The sequence below is a fragment of the Triturus cristatus genome, chromosome 10 (assembly GCF_964204655.1).
Source record: "Triturus cristatus chromosome 10, aTriCri1.1, whole genome shotgun sequence".
In the NCBI taxonomy this organism is placed as follows: Eukaryota; Metazoa; Chordata; class Amphibia; order Caudata; family Salamandridae; genus Triturus; species Triturus cristatus.
The window spans coordinates 781885556-781906804 of record NC_140593.1 but is presented as its reverse complement, the minus strand read 5'-3'; the positions used below and the strand labels follow the sequence as shown (position 1 = coordinate 781906804).

At 51.0% G+C, this 21249-nt stretch overlaps 1 protein-coding gene across 2 annotated transcripts in view; it reads left to right on the top strand.

Annotated features, from left to right (window-relative positions):
- Positions 1 to 21249, top strand: part of USP7 (ubiquitin specific peptidase 7) — a 1511465-nt gene that overhangs the window by 952120 nt on the left and 538096 nt on the right. For both annotated transcript variants that reach the window (XM_085628311.1, XM_085628312.1), the window contains exons 18-20: positions 1235 to 1340; positions 20370 to 20462; positions 20559 to 20626. In XM_085628311.1, the coding sequence (XP_085484437.1) occupies positions 1235 to 1340; positions 20370 to 20462; positions 20559 to 20626 (267 nt within the window). The remainder of the gene's footprint in view (positions 1 to 1234; positions 1341 to 20369; positions 20463 to 20558; positions 20627 to 21249) is intronic.

Sequence of the window (21249 nt, the reverse complement as noted above, 5' to 3'; positions counted from 1 at the left end):
ATTACCCTTCCTTCCTTCCTTCTATCCTCCCCCTCATCCTTCCAAGGAGGAGGAGCGGCTTCACCGCTTGGACCCTAAGAGGGCGGTGAGCTTTTACCTGGACAGAACAAAGGACATCAGAGTTGATGACCAGCTCTTCGTGGGCTTTGCTGGCTGCAGTAAAGGTCGAGCGGTGCACAAGCGCACCTTTTCCAGGTGGATTGTCTTGTGCATCAAGATTTGCTACTCCCTGGCTGGTAAGGAACCTCCGGAGGGTTTGAGGGCTCATTCCACTAGAGCAAAGTCTTCCACGTCTGCTTTGTCTAGGGGTGTTCCTGTGGAGGACATTTGTAGGGCGGCAACTTGGGCCTCCCTCCACACCTTCACAAAACATTATTGCTTAGACACCGAGGTGAGAAGGGACGGACATTTTGCGCGATCCGTCCTTCAGGACTTTCTGGTATAGAAGGGTGCACACCCTCCTCCGGGAGTGGGGACTGCTGTGGAATCTATTCACAAGGTGAGGAATCCACTGGCAGATGTATTCATCAGAAGAACAAGTTACTTACCTTCGGTAACGCTTTTTCTGTTGGATACAGTATCTGCCTGTGGATTCCTCACTGACCCACCCGCCTCCCCGTTGTCCATCCTTCTATACCTGTAATTCTATGCCTGTAATTCTATTGATGGTGTTTCAAATGTGTTTATTACTGTCAGACATTGTTATTTCTTGTGCTTTATTTATTCTCCACACTGTGTGTGTTGATCTGAATATTGTGTACTGTGTATACTGTGTATATATATTGCTGTCAGTCCGTCCGTGTGCCTCGTAGGCACTGAAAAAAGGGTCGGAACTGACGTCATCACGCCGACGAGGTCTTCTTATGGAGCCGGTGACGTCAGCGGAGTCGCGTGCGGAGCCGTGTCTCTGTGACGTCGTCTTCGACCTCATCGGCGTGGACTGCTACAAAAGTTTCCGAATGTTGCTGGCGCAGGGGATATTCACAAGGTGAGGAATCCACAGGCAGATACTGTATCCACCAGAAAAAGCGTTACCAAAGGTAAGTAACTTGTTTTTATTCATTGATGACTTCTCTTAATGTAAATATCAAACATCTTGTTTATGAAATTACAACATTAAATAGCATCAGTATTGTTTTTGTTAAATTACTATGGATTGCATTTGATATGCTTTACACCTGTGATCAAAGGAAAGTATGAATAACTTTAACCTCTTACTCCCTAAACATTTTAGATGATTGAACTCAGTGATAATGAAAATCCATGGACCATATTTTTGGAAACTGTAGATCCAGAATTGGCAGCAAGTGGTGCAACATTACCAAAGTTCGATAAAGACCGTAAGTGCAAATGGGACTAGATCTGTTAATGTAGAGAATTGTTAAAATCCTTAAAGTACATCTCATTTACATAAAGAAACTTCCATGTGTTGGAGAATAAAATGTGCAACTATTATTTACATCTTTCTTGGACTTCAGATCAGAAATGTGTACATATTTTTCTTTATGTAATATGCTCACACCTCTGAAAGACACGTTCAGCATAGATTCCTTACCTTAAAATATACCCAGGCGTCAGACTGGACCCGGAACGTTTTTGTAGCTGTACCCTTGCGCTTCAGTAGGTGGCGTCGTGCGGCTCCGCGTCAGTCGCTGGTGTCGTAAGCGCCGATATGACGTCACTGAGACTACTTGGGCACCACCCATGCGCGCCTATGTCAAATCTTTCTTTTTCCGTGCCAGAATGCGCAGATCTGGTTAGAGCACGTACCTTAGTCACTTTTTCACTAACCTTTTTGAGACTTTTGTCTCCTGTACTCCTTCGTGCACGTAGGGATGCCTGGATTTGTCTTGTGGGACCTGCCGTCGCAATGTCGGTGGCGGACACCCGCGATGTTTGCCTCTACTGCCTGGAGGCCGACCACGGCTCCTGGTCCTGCCGGGACTGTCAGGCCATGGCCCCGAAGGCCTTGAGGGAGTGGCGCCGGAAGCTGCTAGAGGTCCGGCACTCGTCCCAGTGCTATTCCAGATCCAGGGACCGTTCCAGAGAACGCTCGCTGGGCCGCAGTCGTTGCTCCTTGGGCTCCAAGTCTTTGCCCTCTGATTCGGATAAGCGACGACAAAGTCGAAGAAGCGAGTTTGCTCTCCGACGTCCCCCCGTTGGTCCTCAGATGCGGACGAGGAATACAGGAACTTGGCCCCTGCGGCTCCTTTGGAACCTGGGAGTCCCGCGGCCTACCCGGGTCTGTCGGCGACTCCCGAATAGGTGGAAGAATTTCTTGCTACTGTGGACAGCCTTTTTAAGCCTCGGGCTCCCGCCTGCGGAGCCAGCTTCGGCGCCACAGGATCCTGCGGCGTTGGCGTTGGCTCCGGCCCGTCACCACAAGGTCCAGCGCTGCCTGCTCCGGCCCCGGCGCTGCAGTGGGTGCCGTTTGTCCCCGCCCTTGCCCCGGTTCCAGGACCATTTTGTTCCTACCTGGGATCCGCATTGGACGCGGCGCTGGCTCAGCCCCGGCCGGCGCCGTTTCAGACGCCGTATGTTCCTTCTACGGCCCCAGCTCTGCCGCCGAGGTCTGTTTACCAAGCGACAGAGGTGGAGGATGACTGGGAGAGGTCCGAGGACCCTCTTGCCCATCAGTGTGACTCCGAGCAGGACTGGGTGGAAGACTTGGAGGACGTCGGCGACCTCGACCTCTCTTCTGACCCGGGGTTTGTCTCTCCCCCGCCTACCATGGAGGAGGGCGCTTCCTACACGATAGTGCTCCATCGGGCAGCTGAGGTCCTCGAACTCTATCTTCCTACGGTGGCCCTCAAAACTAATCTCTTCACTGAGGTGCTCCAGACTGTGTCCAGTTCGTCGGAGCCCCTGCTCCCCTTTAACGACGCTATCACTGACGTCTTGTTGGGCACTTGGTTGCGGCCAGCCACAGGGGCTCCTGTGGATAAGAATGTCGCCAGGCGTCATCGCCCGGCACCGGGTGACCCTGCGTTTCTGACCACTCATCCTACGCCTGAGAGCCTGGTCATCCAAGACTCAACGTCAGAGTGCCTTTCCCACGGCCCCGCCGGTTAAGGACTCTTAGAAGTTGGAGCAGTTCGGGAAGCGGTTGTTTTCTTCGGCCAGCTTAGGTCTGTGGTCAATAAACACCGCCTGCTTATTAGGCCGCTATTCCCACGGGGTGTGGGATACCGTTGCGCAAGTGTTGCCTCAGTGTCCTGAGGAGATTTACGCTGTACTGTCCCAAGCTGTTTCTGAGGGTAAAGATGCAGCAAAGTGGCGCCATGTCTGGTTGCGATCTACCGGGTTCTTGCCCGATGTCCAGAGCTTGCTCATGGACTTGCCCTTTGATGACACTTGCCTGTTTGGCGAGAAGGCTGACGGTGCACTGGAGCGTTTTAAGGACTCTCGAGCCACAGCCAAGTCCTTGAGTCTTTACGCAAAGAGCCCGGCCACTCCTGGGTTTTGTTCCTTTCGTGGCCACGGCAGAGGCGCCCAGGTGCGTTCGTTCAGCAAGCCTGTGCAGAACCAGCCTCAGGGTGGCCGCAGCTTCTGCAGGGGCGGATCTGGGAATCAGTGTGGGGGTCAGTCCACCTCCTCCGCTTCTACCTCCAAACCTTCCTAATCCAAGCTTTGTGGAGCACCCCACGCTGGTGGGTGGCAGGATCCTCCACCACCTCCCCCACTGGCGCAATATCACATCGGACAAGTGGGTGTTGCAGATCATCCGCAGGGGTTACTCCCTTTTCCTTTCAGTCCTTCTCTCCAGCCATGCCACCTCGGTGCCACCGCATGTCAGGGGATCACTTGGTACTTCTCCAGCAGGAAGTCATGGCCCTCTTGCTCAAGGGGGCCATCAAGTGCGTTCCTGGGCTGGAAGTAGGGAGTGGTTGTTATTCCCACTACTTTCTGATCCCCAAGAAAGACCAAGGTGACCTGCGCCCCATCTTGAACCTCCGGGACGTCAATCGTTCTCTCCGGATGGAGAAGTTTAAAATGCTGACTCTGGCTCAGGTCCTGGCTGCCCTCGATCCTGGAGACTGGATGGTAGCGTTGGACTTGAAGGACGCATATTTTCACATCCCCATCCTGCCGGCCCACCGGCGTTACCTTCGGTTCACGGTAGGCCAGGTGCATTTTCAGTTTGCCGTGCTCCCCTTCGGTCTTACCAAGGCCCCTCCGGTGTTCATGAAGGTGATGGCGGTGGTCGCAGCTCATCTGCGCAGGTCGGGGGTGTCAGTCTTCCCCTATCTCGATGACTGGTTGTTGAAGGCGGGGTCGACCTCCTGCATTTGCTGGGGTTCTCCATCAACGTGCCGAAGTCGCACGTGAGTTCCTCTTACAAGCTCCCCTTCATTGGAGCAGTTCTGGATTCAACGCTGTTTCGGGTTTATCCTCCCGAGCAGCGAGTCCGGGATATTCAGGCTATGATTTCGATCTTTCAGCCTCTGTCCCGGGTTTTTCAGGATGACCCTCCGGCTTCTGGGCCTGATGGCCTCCTGCATCCTGCTGGTGAAACATGCCAGATGGCATATGCGGGCTCTGCAGTGGGACCTGAAGTTCCAGTGGGCACAGCATCAGGGCAACCTGTCCGATTATGTCCAGACCTCGGAGGGCACTGCACGGTAATTGCAGTGGTGGCTCACGAATCGCAATTGGGTCAATGGCAGATCCCTCTCCCTTCCCCAACCGGAGCACACAGTGGTGACGGATGTGTCCCTCCTGGGATGGGGAGGCCACTTGGGAGAGGTGGAGATCAGAGGCCTCTGGTCTCCGGAGGAGTCCCGGCACCATAGCAATCTGTTGGAGCTTCGGACGATCCGACTTGCACTGAAGGCATTCCTTCCCTCTGTCTGGGGAAGTGTGGTGCAGATGTTCACGGACAACACCACCGCCGTGTGGTATTGCAACAAACAGGGCGGGTGTGCTCCTGGACCCTATATCAGGATGCTCTGCACCTCTGAACATGGCTGGAAAATTAAGGCATTATCTTGGTGGTTCAACACCTGGCAGGTTCTCTGAACGCCAGGGCGAAAGAACTCTGTCGTCGGTGTATGATGTATCACGAATGGCGTCTGAACTGAGACGTGGCGCAAGGTCTCTTTCTGCAGTGGAGAGAGCCTTGGCTAGATCTATTCGCCACCGAAGAGAACGCGCAATGTCATCAGTTCTGCGCTTTGGAATTTCCAAGGCATCAGTCGCTCGGAGATGCTTTTCGTCACGAGTGGAGCTGCGGTCTGTTGTACGTGTTTCCGCCTATACCACTTCTGCCCAGAGTGCTGAAGATCAGGCGTGACTGGGCCCAAGTTATTCTTGTAGCTCCGTACTGGGCTCGAAGAGTATGGTACCCCGAGCTACTCCGTATGAGCATCGATCCCCCGATCAGTCTGCCTCTTCTGGAGGATCTTCTGTCACAGCATCAGGGGACGGTCCTCCACCCGAACCTGTCCAGCCTCCACCTCCATGCTTGTAGATTGAACAGTCACAGTTAACACCTTTAGATCTTCCACCCAAAGTCTGTGATGTCATCCTGGCAGCCAGGAGTCCCTCCACTAAAACGGTGTACGCCTGTAGGTGGAACAGATTTGTGGCAAGGTGCACAGCTAAGACTGTGGAACCCCTTTCTGCCCCTCTTTGAGGTTCTTCTGTTCCTTCTCTCTTTGGCCCAGCAGGGCTCTGCTCTGGGCACTGTTAAAGGATATCTTTCGGCCATCTCTGCCTTTCTACGGCTTCCAGATCAGCCTTCTCTTTTTAAGTACCCGGTTGTTAACCGTTTTCTTAAGGACATTACGCATACGTTCCCACCAGTGCCCATCATAATGCCTCAGTGGGATTTGAATCTTGTCTTGACTTTTCTGATGTGTGCTCCCTTTGAGCCCCTTCATAACTGTCCCTTACGTCGTCTTACTCTCAAGACGGCTTTCATGGTAGCTATCACCTCTGCCAGGAGAGTGAGTGAGCTCCGGGCTCTTTCTTCCAAACCTCCTTTCCTTTCGGTTCATCTGGACAAGGTAGTTCTGAGGACACGTCCTTCTTTCTTGCCAAGGGATGTCACGCCCTTCCACATCGGGCAGACCATCACTTTGCCCACCTTTTTTCCACCCCCGCATCCTTCAAGGGAGGAGGAGCGGCTCCATCGTCTGGACCCGAAACGTGCGCTCTCATTCTATCTGCAGCATACACATCAGTTCCGAGTGGATGATCAGCTCTTTGTTGGCTACGTGGGCGCAAAAAGAGGTCGGGTGGTGCACAAACGGACCATCTCCCATTGGGTCGTTCTGTGCATCAAAGCCTGTTACTTCTAGGCCAAGAAGGAGCCTCCTGTGGGACTGCGTGCCCATTCGACCAGGGCAACTGCAGCCACTACTGCCTTGGGACGCGGTGTCCCCATGCAGGATATTTGTCAGGCGGCTACGTGGGCCTTGCTGCACACGTTTACCAAGCACTACTGCCTTGACAGTCCGGTCCGCAGAGACTGCTTCTTTGGCCATTCTGTGCTTTGTGACTTTCTGGTGTAATCTTGATCGCAGACCCACCACCAGGGTTGGTATTGCTGGGGTAAGGAATCTATCACTAACGGGTCTCTTTCAGATGCACAAGTTACAACTTGTTTAACGATATATCTGTAAGAGACATTAGTTAGTGATAGATTCCATACCACCCCTCCTGTCCTCCCCGTTCTGCGAACCGATTACTAGGGTTAAGGTCATCCCCTTTTTTGGGCCCTAGTTTTATGCACCAAAGGTCAGTTTCTCGCATGACTGTGTTTCGGCGCGGAAAGTTGTGTATAGAATGTTCGTCAGCATGTATGGGTGGCGCCTAAGTAGCCTCCGTGACGCCGTCCCGGCATGCACAATGCCAGTGACGGGCGCGGAGCCGCACGGTGTCACCTACTGGTGCGCAGGGGTACTGCTAAGCAGAACACTTTCTGGATCCAGACTGACTCCTGCGGAATAGGAATATTCTAAGGTAAGGAATCTATCACTAACTAATGTGTCTTACAGATATATTGTTACACAAGTAGTAACTTGTCCGTTAGTTCCTTAACAGTCGTTATGGTTTTGATCAAGGTGTAAGTCGTGAGGCCTCCTTTAAAGTGGCCAAAGTTTGAATTTCTAGTTACTGGAAGATGGTATGATTTAAAGCCTAGTAGGTGTAATGGATCTTCCAACCACGTTTCTTGTAACAGAATTAGGTTGAATTGTTGAAACTACATCAGTAAAGCACTGTTCATGGTATCTGAAAGAAACATATATTGATATATTCCTTACCTTAGAATTACCCCAGGCATCAGACTGGATCCGGAAAGTTTTCGTCCTCAATACCCCTGCGCGTCGGAAGGTGGCGTTGTGCGGCTCCACGTCCGTTGGCGGCGTGGTCGCCGAGATGACTTCGCGGCAGCTACTTGGACGCCACCCTCGTGTGCTGACGTCAGTACTTTATTTTTCTGCGCCAGCAAGCGCTGATCCAGGGAGTGCGGTACCCCCTGTCTCTTTTTGACTGAATTTTTCGTCGCCTTTTTGTCTCTGCTTTTCGAGTCGATTTGACTCCTGGTGCTGTAGGGATGCCTGGTTTAAAGTCCTGCGGGATTTGTCTTCGAATGACTGACCTGCACCGCGTGTGTCTCTACTGACTGGGGCGTGACCACGACCCCAAGTTGTGCCTCGACAGCCGGGCCATGGCACGGAAGACTTTGCGGGAGTGGTCCTGAAAGTTGCTTGAAGTCAGTCAGTCTGCTCCGTGCCGCTCAAGGTCCCGGTCCCGTGGGAGGTCGAGGGACCGTTCGCAGAGCCATCACTTTGTTTCTCCGGGATTCAAGTCTTCGGACTCTGGGTCAGGTAAGGCGAAGCATCACAAGAAGTCGAAAAAGTGCCATCACTCACCGACTTCCCGTTGCGGCTGAGGGTGCAGGTGGTGCCTCCCCCGCGCCTCCGGCAGAGACTACATTGTCACCGTCGGCCTAACCGCCCTTACCAGGTCCTTTGGTGACTCCGGTCCAGCTGCAGGAATTTTTCAGCCATGGCTCGCCTCTTTGGGCCGTCTGGCCCTGCCAGTTCTCCTTCGGGCCCTGCTGGCCCGACTGGGGGTCCTCGCCCTTTACGGTCGGTGGCTCTGGCGCCGCATAGCCCCCAAGGATCCAGACCTGGATCCCGGTCGACGCCGGTTGACCTTGTGACACCTCCACCGTCGTCGACCCCTCCAGCACCATTCCCGAAGTCGCCTGTGCCCCAGACGTTGTAGTCTCCCGTTTCAGCCCTGAACTGGACACGATGCCGGAACGCATCGCTCAGCGCAGATTCCTACGCCGATGGGGCCTTTCTACCCTTATGTCAAGCCTCTATATTTTTTTTACTGTTCCACAGCCTTCGGAGGAAGGGGAAGAGTGGGAGGGGTCTGAGGATCCTCTCTCAGCACAGTTTGAGTTTGACCCAGACTGGGTTGAGGATTTGGGGGATGCCAGTGGTCTTGACACCTCTCCTGACCGTTGCATGCTAACTCCTCCTACCGTGGCTACCGAGGAGGGTGCGAGATATGGAGTGGTGTTGCGTAGGGTGGCCGAGGCTCTCCACCTCGAACTCCCTACAGTGGCGGTCAGGACTAACCTCCTGACAGAAGCGCTTCAGCCGGCGGCTACCTCTGCGGAGCCACTGCTGCCTTTCAATGAGGCACTTTCTGACATTCTTTTGGGCACCTGGTCCAGGTCCAGACTCCGGGGTCTCTCAGGGTCAGGTAGGTACAGTTGTTACACCATCAGCGGCACAGGGGCAGCCGGGTACTGAAAGAGTTAGGCCCAATGTTATCCTAAGGGGGGGCAGGGGGGCCTTGGTTGGTGGCTGCTGACTGGCAGGCCATGCGGCTGTGGGAGCTGGGCTCCTGCTCACTTGCTCAGGGCAAATGGGGAAGTAGATAGGTGTAGAGGTTACACTGCCAGGGCCACTCGGGCGGCTGGGTGCAGGGTGCTTTTGAGCCTTCGGGCTCCAAATTGATTTCAATGGGAAAGCTCCGGTTTCGATAAAGACTGCAAGCTCGAGGACAAAGATTCTTCAGGTGCCACCACCACTTCGAGAGGTAAGTTGGGTAGTTGGAGGATAGGTAGGTACCCCAGAGTTGGGCACAGGGGGCTGCGGGGCGCCGGGTGCAGGGGTGCCTTTTGGTGTCGGGAAATCTTACCCTCTGTTGATCGCGGTTGGGGGATCACCTGGTTCTGAGGCTGCAGGCGTCGTCAGGAGCGTCGAGCGATGTCCTTGGGTGCCGGACTCGGTGTCAGTCGCCGTGGGGTTGTCCTTGTGGTCTTTGTTCACTCCGGGCCAGGCTTGGTGGGTGCAGAGTGTGAAGGGTTCGCGGTTCAGGGCTGATGCCAGGGATTAGAAGCAGATTTTGAGTAGAGCCTCTACTCATGGGAGTCCCAGGGGCTTAGAGCCAAAAGGTAGCCAGGTCCTCTGGGGTTTGCGAGGTTGCTGGCCACAAGAGATGCCGGGTTGTTGCAGGAGCAGGTTTAAGGGTCGACAGGCTGGTAGGGTTGGGGCCAAAGCAGTTGGTGTCTTCCTCTTCTTAGCAGCTGCAGGGCAGGTCTTCTTTCTTCTTGCTCTTTGTATTTCGGAATCTGGAATCTGGGGAAGGAAGGTTCCGGGTGACCCTAAATACTAGATTTAGGGGCGTTACAGGTAGGTGAAGTGCAGGGATCAATGGGTCCCTGTCCTGGGGTGGGTACACCCCCTATCCTGCCTCTCTCCTGTGGGAGGGGGGCAGTAGCCTAGTCCTGATTGGGCAGGGCTTTCCAGCTTCAAGATGGCGAGAGCCCGGAGATGTGCTTCACCTCGCCTCCCCCACCTGAGGGGTGGGGTTGGCAGGCTGGCACATCCCCTGTCCTTATTTGGGGTTTCCGGCCAAGCTTCCCGCCTGAGTGGGGGGGTTGCAGTGGCCTGGGGAAGCTCACAGAGGCGGCATGCCTTTGAAGCTTCCCCCTGCCCATCCTGGGGGAGGAGATCTAGCACCTCGCCCAGGATGTGCATTGTTGCAGGCCCAGGAGAACAGGGGCTCTTCTACCCAGGGGTCCAGCAACATGTCTGCTGTGTGGCAGCCTCTCAGACCAGACGTGGATTGTAGGTTAGGTTTCAGGGGGCATCTCTAAGATGCCCTCTGGGGTGCTTGGTACATTAAATCCCACACTGGCATCAGTGTGGGTTTAATGTGCTGAGAAGTTTGGTATCAAACTTCTCAGTCTTTACTGTATCCATTATGGTGCTGTGGAGTTCGTGTTTGATGAGCTCTCAGCACCATGTACTCTTAAATGGCAGCACTGCCCTTACAGTGCCCAGAAATGGACCCGGGTACTGTAGGGGCACAGGGCTACTGCTCCTGTGCCCACACCACTGGCATAGGGCAACCAGCTAGAGGGGTGGCTGATGTATGCCAGGGCAGTTTAGGTGGTGGACATGGCACACAGGGATGTGTGCCATGTCGACTTTGTTTTTTCTTGTACCAGATACTCACCCTGCATGGACAGTGTGTTTGTGTTAGGGTACAGGGCCTCTAAGGGTGGCACAATGAGTGCTGCAGCCCTTAGAGGCCTTCCCTGGTTACAAGGCCATGGGTACCATTTACCAGGGGCTGACATGTGGCCAGGGTGTGCCAATTTGGGTTTTAGGTTGTTAGGGAAGGAACATAGGCCCTGGGCACCTGATTGGCAGGAGTCCAGGGCACACTCAATCAAAGTACATTCAGCAATTCAGCAAAAAGTGGGGGCATACCATGCAAGAAAGATGGCACTTTCTCACACCATGCCATTCCAGTTTGAACCTAGCCATATGCAAATCAGTCTTGACCCTGTGCCTCATGGGTACAGTCCAGCCCAAACTGCCAAGCCATGTCCTCCCTGGACTGGAGCCAAGCATCCTAGGACCGGTTTCAGGGTTTCACCCCTCTTTAGCCAGGATAGCTGGATTCCAGTGGCATGGAGAGCCCGGGACTCACGTCTGAGCATACCCGATAATTGAGCTGCAGGTGCATGGTGGATCACGAATGGAGTCTTCACTCGGAGGTGGTGCAAGGTCTTTTTCGACCGTGGGGGAGAGCCTTGGTTAGATCTATTCGCCACCGAAGAGAACGCGCAATGTCAACAGTTTGGTGTTGGAATTTCCAAGGCGGCACTCGCTAGGCAAAGCTTTTCGTCACAAGTGGATTTGCGGTCTTCTATATGCCTTTCCGCCTATACCACTTCTGACCAGAGTGCTGAAGATCAGGCGCGACCGGGCTCAAGTCATTCTTGTGGCTCCAGATTGGGCACGAAGTCTGGTATCCAGAACTGCTCAACATGGCCATCGTTCCTCCGACCCATCTGCCTCTTCGGGAGTATCATCTGTCATTCGACCTGCCGCCCGAAGTTTGCGATGTAATTCTGGCAGCCAGGAGTCCCTCCACTAAGACAGTATACTGCTGCAGGTGGAACAAATTTGTGGCATGGTGCACAGCAAAGGCTGTGGATCACCCCTCTGCAGGGGCGTAAAACAGGTCCCTGCAGTGCGGCGGGGGCCCCAAGCTCCAGTGGGCCCCTTCAGCACTGCACTTTGGCTTGGGGAGCTCCTGATATTCCGGAGGGGGCCCCTCCACGTACCTTGCAGGGGGCCCCCTCAATCATCGTTGCGCCACTGCCCCTCTTTCTGAGGTTCTTTTGATCCTTCTCTTTGGCCCAGCAGGGCTCTGCTTTGGGCACTATCAAGGGCTATCTCTCTGCTATCTCTTCCTTCCTTTGGCTTCCAGATCAACCTTCCCTTTTCAAATCCCTGGTTGCAAATCGCTCTTGAAAGTCACAACTCATCTCTTTCCTCCTATTTCCTTCTTTATGCTTCAGTGGGACGTGAACCTGGTTTTAACTTATTTAATGTGCGCTCCCTCTGAGCCGTGTCACAACTGCCCTTTGAGGGTCTTAACTCTCAAAACTGCATTTCTGTTGGCCATCACCTCTGCCGGACGAGTGAGTGAGCTCCATGTGCATTTTTCTAAGTCTCCTTTCCTATCTGTGCATCCTGACAAAGTTGTCCTCAAAACTCGTCCATCCTTCCTGCCGAGGGTTATCACTGCCTTTTACATCGGGCAGACCATCACTTTGCCCACCTTCTTTCCGCCTCTTTCAAAGGATCACACCAAACAGTTCCGGGTGGATGACCAGCTCTTTGTTTGGTATGTGGGCGCCAAGAAAGGTCGGGCCGTAAACACGCAGACTATATCCAGATGGGTTGTCTTGTGTATCAAAGCATGCTATTCTCTGGAAAAGGTGCCTCCAGTGGGGCTGCGCGCCCATTCCACCAGGGCGACGGCAGCAACTACTGCTCTGGGATGGGGTGTTCCTCTGAATGACATCTGTAAGCCGGCTACGGGAGCTTCGTTGCACACCTTTACAAAACATTACTGCCTTGACAGTCAAGTCCGGAGACACTGCTTTTTTGGCCGTTCTGTTCTCCAGGACTTTCTAGTGTAATTTTGGTTCTTAGAGCCACCTCCGGGGTTGGTGTTGCCGGGGTATCAATTCTAAGGTAAGGAATCTAGAACTAACGTGTTTCTTTCAGATGAACAAGTTACTTACCTTCGGTAACGATATATCTGTAAGAAATATTAGTTAGTTATAGATTCTTTACCGCCCCACCCATCCTCCCCGTTCTGTGAACTGATTTCCAGGGTTAAGGATATCCCTTCAGGGCACTAGTTTTGTGCACCAGTGGTCAGTGTCTTGCACGGCTCTCTGCGTTTCTGGAGCGGAAAGTCGTGTACAGAACTGACGTAAGTGCGCCACTGCGGCATCGAAGTAGCTACCGCGACGTCATCCTGGCGCCATGACGATAACTACGAACGCGGAGCCGACTGACGCCACCTTCCGACGCACAGAGGTACTGCTGACTAAAAACTTTCCTGATCCATTCTGACGCCTGGTGGTTATTCTAAGGTAAGGAATCTATCACTAATGTTTCTTACAGCTATTTCTGATGGATACATCTGCCAGTGGATTCCTCCCCTTGTGAATATCCCCTGCGCCAGCAACATTCGGAAACTTTTGTAGCAGTCCACGCCGATGAGGTAGAAGACGACGTCAGAGACACGGCTCCGCTATCGACTCCGCTGACGTCACCGGCTCCATAAGAAGACCTCGTCGGCGTGATGACGTCGGTTCCATTTTTTCCGCGCCGTCGACGCAAACGGATTTCGGGAATCTCTCTCTGTAGCTATTCTTGTTACTTTGTTTTCGGCTGGTTTCTCTTTGTCGTCTTCAGCTGAAATGTCGACGAAGAAGTCGATTTAAACCTTTTCGAGAATGTAGGAAACGCATGTCGATAACGGATCCGCACGACGACTGCGTTTGGTGCCTGTCATCGGACCATGATGTGGAAGGACGTTCTTGCTGCTGCAAGATGAGCTCAAAGGCTCTTAAGGAGAGGGAGGCAAAGCTCTTCATTGCCAAGATGAAGAAAGAAAAAAGAGGCCGGAAGAGGTCGAGATAGAGGTCGGCGTCTAAGTCGACTTCGGGGCATGCTTCTAAATCTAGGAAGCACAAGAAAAAGAGGAGGCATTCATCTTGACGTCACTCGGATAGGGATGCGGCTCCGAGATCGACATCACCCTCCCGACGCCTTAAGGACTTTGTGTCTCCCTCGTCCGTTCCGGATTCACCAATTGGCCTGTCGTCACCTGTGGCTTCAACGGAAAATTCTCTGGCTCCGGCCCCGGCTCCATGTCCGGCGCCAGCTTCGTTCCCGGTTCCGATTGAGGAGCTTCCAGCTCCGGGAGAGCCTTAGGCCAACCGGTGCCGACTGGAATCAGTGGAGCCGGAGTCCGGTGATGCCTGAAATATATCCTGCGTTTCTTAATGCTATGTACGGAGTCTTCTCCAGAGCCAGGTACCCCTCTGGTGCACCTTCGGGTCCTATGGCTTTTAGTTTGGGAGTTCCCCAAGCCTATCCTCAGGCTCCCTTCATGCCATTTTTTCCGGTGACGCCGTCTTGGCATCTACCGGCACCGAGGACATCGCCGCTCCCTTCTTCACCGGTGCCGACTCGACATCGTTCGACGCCGGCTGGCCCATCGGATCCACGCTCGGCTCCGGTCCCGGCGCCGTCTGATTCGGTCACGGCACCGCCGACTCCGGTTGTGAGGATCAGGTCTAGGAGGGAGGCCCAAAGGGTGCTGGATGAACAAAGATACCCGATGGAGGAAGTAGAGGAATGGGAGCTCATGGAATCGGACGATGTATTTGAGTTGAAAGAGGCTAGTGGCCTGGACTAATCACCTGAATGGGAAATTACTCCTCCTTCTGACCTTCCTTTGAAGGATGTGGCTCCATACCATGCTGTTATAAAGAAGGCAGCTGAACTTTTAGATCTACAATTGCCTTCTGCAGAGTTCAAACCGCACATCTTAACAGAAGTTCTGCACTCTACTTCTGCTGTTTTGGAGCCTTTACTCCCTTTTAATGACGCCATTATAGAGCCAGTAATAGAGTTGTGGCGTAAGCCCTTTTCTGCTCCGGCAGTCTCTAATGTTATTGCCAGGAGGTATAGGGCAGCTCCGGGGCACCCAGACTTTCTGACTTCTCACACATCTCCGTAGAGTCTGGTGGTTCAGGCTGCCTGTTCCATAAAATCATCGGGTTCTTTTCCCCAAGTCCCGAGTGACAAGGAGGCAAAGAAATTGGATCAGTCGGCCAGGAAGGTCTTCTCTTCTGCCAGCATGGCCCTTAAGTCAACGAATGCCACCTGTCTTTCGGGCCGGTATATCGATGCACTTATGGACTAAGCAAAGCAGCTAGCCCCGAAGCTGTCAGAAGAGGATAGGATAAGTTTCAATAAGGTCCTTTCGGATACCCAAGCGGCGCCACGTCTGGTGATCCAAAGTGGCTTGGATACGGTTGACTCTGTTGCAAGAGTCATGGGGTCTTCTGTAGCAACCAGGAGGAGTGCGTGGCTTAAATCTTCAGAATTCTCCCTTGATGTTCAGTCAACGCTTTTGGACTTACTTTTTGATGACTCCGGACTCTTTGGCAAGAAAGCGGATGCTGCGCTTGAAATATTTAAAGAGAGTAGGGCCACGGCTAAATCTTTGGGCCTTCAATCTCAGTCAAGGGGTTCATTCAAGAGGTACACGGGCTTCAAAAGGTCAAACTTTCGTTCTTACAGACAGCCCTAGCAGCAACAGCTCTCCTCCTCTTCCTCCTCCTCAGCCCCTCCCACCACCACAAAGCAGCCCTAGATCCACCATTCTGGATCATGTTGGTCCTGTGGGGGGCCGGCTTACCCATTTTCTACAAGATTGGGAATCGGTTACTACAGACCTTTGGGTTCTAGATCTTGTAGAAAATGGGTACGCCCTTCCCTTTCAGGAATTTCCTCCAAATTACCCTCCTTGTCAAGGTGCTTGCTCGGAGGACCACCGTCTTCTCCTGCAGGAGGAAGTCCTGACGTTACTAAGAAAAGGTGCAATAGATGTGGTTCCAGAGCAGGAGAGGGGTCAGGGATGCTACTCCCGGTATTCCTTGATTCCGAAAAAGGACGGCAGATTGTGTCCGATAATGCACCTCAGGTTCTTGAATCTTTATCTGAAGCAAGAGAAGTTCAAGATGCTCACCCTTGCACAGGTTCTTCAAGCGTTGAATCAGGAGGACTGGATGGTGTCGATCGATTTGCAGGATACGTATTTCCACATACCCATCCTGAAGTCGCACAGGAAGTATCTCCGGTTTACGGTAGGGTTGCAACATTATCAGTTTGCGGTCCTTCGGTTTGGTCTTACTACTGCACCTCAAGTCTTCACGAAGGTGATGGCAGTGGTGGCAGCCCATCTCAGAGGGTCGGGGATTTCAGTTTTCCCCTATCTGGACGACTGGCTGATCAAAACTGAGTTGCCAGAGAAGGTGCTTCATCTGCAGGTTACATCTCAGCTATTGTACAAATTGGGTTTTTCGATAAACTTACCCAAATCTCACCTGGTGCCCTCTCAGCGCAACCTGTTCATAGGGGCGGTACTGGACTCTACTGTGTGTCGGGCATTCCCACCTCCACAAAGGATTCTCGACATACAGGAAATGATTCCCTTGTTTTACAATGGAGCGGTCGTTCCAGTCCTAAAGGTCCTTGGTCTGTTTGCTTCCTGCATTCTGTTGGTCAACCATGCACGCTGGCACATGAGGGCCCTCCAGTGGTGCCTCCGCAGGCAGTTGTATCAGCACAAAGGAGATCTCAGGGAGTCTGTGAGGATCTTGGGAGAAACTGCAGCGGATCTGTCTTGGTGGAGCGTGGAGGGCAATCTGTCTCAAGGAAAGCCCTTTCATCTACCTCCATCGGTGGTCACAGTAATAACAGATGCATACACTTTAGGGTGGGGTGCGCATCTGGGGGATCTGGAGATCAAGGGTCTTTGGTCTCCAGAGGAAAGGTTGCTTCACATCAACCTTCTGGAATTGCGGGCGATACGTTTTGGCGCTCAAGGCCTTCCTCCCTTCCCTTCGTGGTCAGTCGGTTCAAGTCCTGACGGACAACACTACCTCGATGTGGTATGTCAACAAGCAGCGAGGAGTGGGGTTTCTTTGTCTCTGCAGAGAGGCTCTGCGTCTCTGGTCCTGGGCTCAGGATCATCGGATTTCTCTGATGGCAAATCATCTGGCCGGGGTTCTGAACGTATGTGCGGACAGTCTCAGTCGGCAGTTCTCCGCCGACCACGAGTGGAGGCTACATCCAGAGGTGGTATGTGTGCGAAAGGTTTCCCCTAGGTACTTTTAGGTACAAGAGGAGGGGAAAGAGACAAATGAAGAAAGAGAACCTCTTATCTGACCTATCTTATTTCTACAGAGTTAATCACTTATGTGTTACAAAAACCCCAGAATGCAAAATTACTTCAAAAACATTTTCATTTTTTTATATTATTTTCTTTTTTTAAAGATATAAATAGCAGAACATTCATAATTGTTCTATTAGCATATAATTTGTATATAGAACATACATTACTACACACAATATTTCCACATTAATTGAATTTCATAAATACTTGTGGATATAAAAGGCAAAACAGTTTAAAAAAGCCTGTGAAAAAGAGACCCCAAAGGAAAATAAGAAAAAACCGTCACATCAACATTCTCACCTATATATCACTCTTACATACCATCAGACATTCTACATAGGGTAACCACTGACCACGAAGGGAAGGGAGGAAGGCCTTGAGCGCCAAAACGTATCGCCTGCAATTCCAAAAGGTTGATGTGAAGCAACCTTTCCTCTGGAGACCAAAGACCCTTGATCTCCAGATCCCCCAGATGTGCACCCCACCCTAAAGTGTATGCATCTGTTATTACTGTGACCACCGATGGAGGTAGATGAAAGGGCTTTCCTTGAGACAGTATTTATGAAATTCAATTAATGTGGAAATATTGTGTGTAGTAATGTATGTTCTATATACAAATTATATGCTAATAGAACAATTATGAATGTTCTGCTATTTATATCTTTAAAAAAAAAAGAAAATAATAAAAAAATGAAAATGTTTTTGAAGTAATTTTGCATTCTGGGGTTTTTGTAACACATAAGTGATTAACTCTGTAGAAATAAGATAGGTCAGATAAGAGGTTATCTTTCTACATCCAGAGGTGGTTCATCACGTCTTTCGGATGTGGGGAACTCCTCGGGTGGGCCTGTTTGCCACTCACGAGAGGGCTCACTGCCCGTCTTTCTGCAGTCTCCAGTATCCGATGCAGGGAGCGTTGGGGGACGCATTTCAGTTGAGTTTGGGCTCACAACTCCTTTACGCGTTTCCTCCCATACCCTTGATTCTTCGGGTTCTGAGGAAGATTGGCCAAGACCGGGCCCAAGTCATATTGATCGCCCCGGATTGGGCAAGAAGGGTGTGGTATACGGATCTTCTCTACCTCTCCTTGTGCCCTCCGCTCCGTCTCCCTCTGAGGGCAGACCTCCTCTCGCAGTCGGAGGGGCAGGTTCTACACCCCCACCTCCAGAGCTTACACCTTCATGCCTGGAGATTGAACGGGCAACCTGAATTCTTTATCTCTCCCACCAGATGTTGTAGATGTAATTTTGTCTGCCAGACGTCATTCCACCAAATCTATCTATTCCTATAGGTGGTCTAAATTTGTGCTCTGGTGTGGGGAGAAGTCAATTGATCCTTTGAGGGCTCGTTTATCTAACATTCTGCAGTTTGCTCTTTCTCTTGCTCAGCAAGGTTTTGCTGTAGCCATTGTAAAGGGATACTTATTGGCTTTGTCAGCATTCCTTTCCTTGCCGGATCAGCCATCCTTGTTCAAATCGCCTATTGTTTTACGATTTCTGAAAGGCCTTACAAACAAATTTCTTCTTCCTACTCCTTTTATTGTGCCTCAATGGGACTTAAATCTTGTCTTAACTTACCTGATGGGTTCTCCTTTCGAGCCCTTACACAAGTGTCCCTTGAGACTGTCTTTCAAGACGGTTTTTCTCATTGCGATCACCTCTGCAAGGAGGGTAAGTGAGCTTCAAGCTCTGAGTTCGAACCCCCCTGTTCTTGACCATTCATGCTGATAGAATGGTACTCAGGACCAGGGCTGCTTTTCTGCCTAAAGTGGTAACTCCCTTCCATCTGCGGCAGTCCATTACCCTTCCTACCTTCTATCCTTCCCCTCACCCTTCCAGGGAGGAGGAACGGCTTCACCGTCTGGACCCTAAGAGGGCGGTGAGCTTCTACCTTGACAGGATAAAAGACTTTCGTGTTGACGACCAGCTGTTTGTAGGCTTTGTTGGCTGCAGGAAAGGCAGAGCGGTGCACAAGCGCACCCTTTCCAGATGGATTGTTTATCAAGATGTGATACTCTGTGGCTGGTAAGGAACCCCCAGAGGGTTTAAGGGCTCATTCTACTAGAGCGAAGTCTTCCACTTCTGCTTTGTCTAGAGGTGTTCCTGTGGAGTACATTTGTAGGGCGGCAACTTGGGCCTCCCTTCACACTTTCGCAGAGCATTACTGCTTGGATTCCGAGGTGAGGAGGGACGGACATTTTGCTCGTTCCGTCCTTCAGGACTTTCTGGTAAAGAAGGGTGGACACCCTCCTCCGGGAGTGGGACTGCTGTGGGAATCTTTTCACAAGGTGAGGAATCCACTGGCAGATGTATCCATCAGAAGAACAAGTTACTTACCTTCGGTAACGCTTTTTCTGGTGGATACAGTATCTGCCTGTGGATTCCTCACTGACCCACCCGCCTCCCCGTTGTCCACCCTTGTATACCTACAATTTTAATGATGGTGTTTCAAAATGTATTTGTTACTGTCAAAGGCTTTGTGGTGTTTCTTTTGCCTTCCTTTTTATTCTCCACACTGTGTGTTGAGTTGTATATTCTGTACCGTGCATACTGTGTATATATTGCTGTCAGTCTGTCCGTGTGCCTCGAAGGCACGGAAAAAAGGGCAGAACTGACGTCATCACGCCGACTAGGTCTTATTATGGAGCCGGTGATGTCAGCGGAGTCACGAGCGGAGCCATGTCTCTGTGACGTAGTCTTCGACCTCATCGGCGTGGACTGCTACAAAAGCTTCCGAATGTTGCTGGCGCAAGGGATATTCACAAGGTGAGGCATCCACAGGCAGATACTGTATTCACCAGAAAAAGCGTTACCGAAGGTAAGTAACTTGTTCTTTTTTAACACTGTATTCTCTGAAGAAAGCAGTGCATGTCCCAGCCATCGTAGAATAGGTCAGACTCTGGTTCAAAATATCTCTGGAGTACAGTTTTGGGGGGAAAAAAGCCTTCCTGTGGTGCTGAGGTGATAAAGGAGGCTGAAACAAAAAGCTTTCCAGTAGATCTAGTGTTGCAGCAGAAAAGATTGTGAAGAGCCCAGTGAAGACTCCTGGTACACATGACTTGAGCAATATTATCTAGTTTGGTATATGGGAAGAAGGGATCTGTCACCTTTTCCTTGTTCGCTGAAGTGAGTAATTTATCTTGGCTTTAACTCATTTTGGGCCAATATTTAATTGATATGATTCCATGACATTAATTTTTTACACTGCTATTTGTAATCGCTGGTGTTCACCTTGAGGAATGGTAATGGTTCATACATCTGAATCCATGAAAGATGGAATGCTGGAGAACTTCATTTTTTGTTTCAGTAGATCGCCATTATCTAAAATGCTTTTGTATTTGCTTTTCATTCAAAGTCTCTATATTAGGGCTGTTATGTCCATCAATTTGTTAAACACTTGAAACGACAGGTCTTAGCATTAGCTCTTTTATATTCAAATGTCTCTGTGCGTAGGATAATTGTAAATAAAAAATTAATCAAATCTTTGCTTTCATGTTTGTAAATTTTTCTTGTCAGGCACTTTTATTTCCAAGTATGTCTTCTGTTTTCTAGATGATGTGATGTTGTTTCTGAAAATGTATGATCCAAAAACCCGAAGTTTAAATTACTGTGGACATATCTACACTCCAATATCCTGTAAAATACGTAAGTATCTATACATAAACTATATTTGATTTTGAATAATAACTTGAGGTTGAGAAAAGTGTGTTTTTTAAAATGCATTGTCGTCTTTCCTGCCAGGTGATCTGCTGTTGGTTATGTGTGAGAGAGCAGGATTTCCGCAAGGAACAAATCTTATCCTCTATGAGGTTTGGCTCTTTTTTTTTTTCAATGTATAAGCACTTAAGTATGTGTGCTATTTGTCCATTATGTTGAAATGTATCCCTCTAGCCATTAATGAATCAATTGTGATAGCTTTAGAAGTCTCTGATTTTGTGAGATGTAAGTAATTTCACCCTGTAGCGTTCCAGGGCATGTTCAATAGAGTTAAATAATATGTTCTCCTGCATTGGCTCTTTTTTTCTTTCTGCGCCAGTTAAGCTGTGATCAGTGAAGAAAACCCTGTCACCTTTTGAAAGAATTGTTGCAACATTTTGTCGACGTCCCCCCCCCCCCCCCCCTTCTTGGTGTGTAGGAATTCATGTCTAGGAAGACTTTGAAGGAAAGTGGGTTCTATTGCAGGTTACCAGGGCACGTGTTCTTTCTCAAAACTGTACCATTATTTCCACAATTAGCACACCTCTGGCTCACATATGTCCCTTAGAAAAGACACCAGTTGTACCAACGGCCTTGAAACTAGAGAGGGTCTCTGAGGGCTGCAGCATGTATTGTGCCACCCTAAAAGACACCTCACCACACACAGGCATACTTCCACTGTAGTCTGAGTGTTTTCGTTAAGATGAAAGTGAAAAGCCGACCTGCTACACATCAG